This window comes from Rhea americana, unplaced genomic scaffold, assembly GCF_003343005.1.
Source record: "Rhea americana isolate MKP2758 unplaced genomic scaffold, rheAme1 scaffold_571, whole genome shotgun sequence".
Taxonomy (NCBI): Eukaryota; Metazoa; Chordata; class Aves; order Rheiformes; family Rheidae; genus Rhea; species Rhea americana.
This window is the reverse complement of record NW_028186725.1, coordinates 15,525-19,132: the sequence shown is the minus strand read 5'-3', so window position 1 is coordinate 19,132 and position 3,608 is coordinate 15,525. Positions and strand designations below refer to the sequence as shown.

The 3,608-nt window shown below is 70.0% G+C and overlaps 1 protein-coding gene across 1 annotated transcript; it reads right to left on the bottom strand.

Annotated features, from left to right (window-relative positions):
- Positions 1-225: 225 nt before the first annotated feature.
- Positions 226-3,288, bottom strand: SFXN3 (sideroflexin 3). The gene is made up of 10 exons (XM_085319159.1): positions 2,914-3,288; positions 2,563-2,733; positions 2,306-2,404; positions 1,960-2,035; positions 1,455-1,540; positions 930-1,057; positions 783-832; positions 637-686; positions 486-533; positions 226-411 (listed from the first exon to the last, which is right to left on the bottom strand). Exons 1-10 carry the CDS (start codon positions 3,075-3,077, stop codon positions 315-317), a joined length of 969 nt encoding a protein of 322 aa, XP_085175285.1. The 5' UTR covers positions 3,078-3,288; the 3' UTR covers positions 226-314.
- Positions 3,289-3,608: the final 320 nt, after the last annotated feature.

The window sequence follows — 3,608 nt, the reverse complement described above, 5'->3', positions numbered from 1 at the left end:
CCAGCGGAGCACGCCACGGCGCCGAGCCCCGAGCCGAGCCCCGTGCCTCCCCGCAGCCGCGGGCCGCGTCCCCGGGCTCGGGCAGCCCCGCGCCAGCCTGCTCCAGGGCGCGAGAGCACGGCTCCGCCGGCGCGGGGGGCCCCTCGGCATCCCGCTCCGAGGACCTGCCCGAGCTCGTTCGGGAAGGACCGGCACCACGACGCAGACTAACGCCCCGGACGCCGGGACCTACGGACACACGACAGCCAAGGGAAAGCAGCGGCGTCCCCGGGGGGCCGCTGCGGGGCCGAGCGCGGCGGCGGCGGCGGCGCGGCTCAGAGCCCCTTGTTGAAGAAGATGACCTCCACGCCGGGGTCCTTCTCCCGGATCCGAGCTCGCGCTTGGGGCTCCAGGCGGCTCACGCGCATGGAGCTGCGGAGGCGAGGCGGACTCAGCGCCCGGCGCCGGGGCAGCCGGCGCCGCCGCCCGCCGGGCCCCGTCCTTACCTTTTCTGGGGGAAGAGCGCACAGCACAGCGGCGTTGCGAACACCAAGCTGCGGAGAAGCGAAAAGCGCGGCGGGCAGAGCCGTGGGGGGGGGGCGGCCCCCGCGCGCCCGGCTCCCGCGCCCGGCCCCGCGCCGGCACCCCGGGGCTTACCAGAGTCCCACCAGCCCGACCTGCAGGGGCGCGTTGAGGTACGGGTAGCGCTGCCAGGGACAGGCGGAGGCTTCGCGTTAGCAGCTCGGCGCCCACCGCCGCGGCGTGCCAGCCGCCCCCCTCCCCGTACCCGGACGCGGCCTCACCTTCAGGAAGGCCCTCTTCTCCAGGGCGTTCATGATCACCGGYGGGATGGCTGGGGCGGAGGAGAAGGCGGTGAGCTCCCGGCGCCCGGAGCGGGGGGGACCGCCGCCGGCCGGGCCAGCCCCCCCCGGCACGCCGCGGGCACTCACCCATGGCCGGGGCTGCCATGCCGATGCGCGACACCACCACTTGGAAAATGGCCTTCTGCGCCGCGGCCGTGGACTCGCCCAGGCGGTTGCCCTCCTCGTCCGTGACGGGGATCCCCAGCTTCAGCTCCCTGCAGGGCGCCCAGCGGTGAGAGCGGGGCCCCAGGGCGCGATGGGGCCGGGCCGGGCACAGCTCAAGGGCCCCTCGCCACGGAGGGCTGGTCTGTTCCCACATTCCCTCCCCCTGCGCTGTGTAATCGGTGTCGGGGGGGGGTCGCAGCTGCAGACCACGTTCACACCTTGGTGGGTCCCCAGGGCTGCCCGGCGATGGGGACGGGCAGCTCGCAGCTGGCACTGACCAGTAATCCCTCGGGATGCGGCCAGGGCTTTGCGCCCTCTAAACCAAGCCGCCCCCAGGCCTCAGGGTCACGCGAAGCCTGGGGCACCGCCGCCCCGACGTGTCCCGGCAGGGCCTGGCGTACCCCAGGGCAGCAGCCCCAACGCTCCCGCTCGGCCCCGGCGACTCACCGCTGCCGCATCAGCGGGATGTTGATGCAGTTCGCGGCAGCCACGGCTGCAAAAGGCACATAGCGGCCGATGATGGCTGGCAAGTGCTGAAGGAGAAGAGGGGCACGTCAAGGAGAGGCTTTACCAACAGGTCCCTGCAGGACCCCGGGGTGTCCTAGCYCCGCTGGGGCAAAGCCATTCCCTCCTTCCCCTCAGCGCCCAGCCCAAAGGGTGGCTGATCCCCATCGGGTGCGCCATGTCCCCTCCCAGCCCCAGGGGGGCCCAGGGGTGAAATCAGCCTGGGGAGACCCAGTCAGGGCTTCCCCAGAAAAGATACGCCATCTCTGCAGACATTGCTGGGAGAGGTCCCTTATGTCCCCCCCCAGGTGGCCCCTTTTCTCCCTGCCCTAGGCAATGGGGTGAATTCCCAGCTCAGCTCGTGTGGGGTTAGGTAGTGGGTACMCCCCATGGGGAAGTTCTTAGCAGGGCCACGAGCCCTGATCAGCGGTGGCCAAAGGTCTGTTACCTTGGTGAGAGATTTGAGCCCCAACGCAGTGACAACTGCGCCCGTGGTGGCGCTCACATAAGCAGTTCCCAGCTGGCTGCAAAAGTAAGAGGTGACATCGGTGAGCCCAGGTCCCCACCAGCCCACCAACCCTCGGGAGGTAGGACACACGGGTTCCTCTCCCAGTTCTGCCACCGACCCACCAGACAGCCCTGCTCTTGTCCCTTCACCTCTGGGTGCGCCAGGTCCCCATCGCCGCAGCTCATGGCCCCCTGCTATTCAAGAAGCTCCTTGCGAGGCACAAGAGGTGCCGCCAAAGCCCCCAGCATTTTGGGGGTCCTGGGGGGCAATGCAGAGGGACGCTTACCTGGGGGTGATGGGTGCATCCCCGCTGCGGTTAGTGTAGTTGACGATGGCATTGAAGGACTGGTTCACCCACTGCCAGAAGAGCACAGCTGGTGTGGTCCTGCCAGGGACAGTGGGGTGCTGGCATCACCAGAGGCTCCCACCAGCCCGCGGTCCACATGGCATGGGTTCCCCCCCCCCCAGGTATGGGGCATGCTCCCCTTCCTGCACCCCGGGGGCATCGAAGGCAGCYGGGATGGGCAGGGAGGGCCGCGGTACCTGTAGAAGGTCAGCATGCACCCRGTGATGGTCATGTTCATGGGCACCTGGGCCGACATGCGCCCAATGAGGAGCATCTTCTCGCCAGTGTCGGGGTGGAAAGCCGAGTCGTAGACGTACTTGGCCCGCCAGAGCTGATCCTCCGTCAGCCCCGGGGGCACCCTGCCCGCTCTGCGAGGCAAGGGGCAGAACCAGTCAGACCCGCACCACCATCCTCCCCACCACTGCCCGCCCCACGTGGCACAGCTCAGCACTCCAGAGGTGCCGGAGATGCCATGGGGCATGCCGGGCTAGCACCTCGGCCCCACGGCCCCATCCTGCCCRGGCTCCAGGGCTCAGCGCCCCACGCACCTGTAGTCCTCCACCACGCGGCGGGCCTCCTCCAGCGTGGCCCCGGAGAGCAGCAGGTTTCGGGGGTCCGTCACCATGAAGAAGTGCTTGGCCCGGCCCTGGAAGGTGCTCTGGTCCCAGCGGGGCTCCCGGATGTTGATGGTTGCAGGTAGCGCCGGGGCCATCGTCTGGGGACACGTTGGGGGGGGGGGGAGGAAAGTAGGAGGAGGCACCTATTGCCCCCCCCCCTGCCTAGCCCCTTTTGGGCAGCTCTGGATTTACCCCCCAGGGGAGGGGACAGGGGAGCTGGGGGTATCTTGTTTCGCAGCAGGGCTGAGGGGGGACCCTCGAGCTCACCCGGCACCTCCCAGCTCGGGAGGACCCCAGAGTTGCCCCCCAACATTAACCCCCCCCCCGGATATATCAGCTAGGAGCCCTGCAATCCCCTCCCCTGGGGGGGGATTGGCACTAATCCCCCCTCCCCCCGCAGGCCCAGCCCGGACGCCTGGGCCCCTCTCGCAGTCCAGCCCGGATGCCTGGGCTCCCGGTGAGGATGGGGGGAGGGGGGCCGTTAGCGAAGTCCAGTGCCGGGGTGGGGGGCTGGGAGGGACTGCAGGGCGGAGGAAGGGCGCCAAGAGGAGGGATCGGGCCCCAGGGCGCCGAAACAGCCCAGTCGCCCCCCCTCCCCGCCCCGTGACATTCCCGTGGGGTGAGTC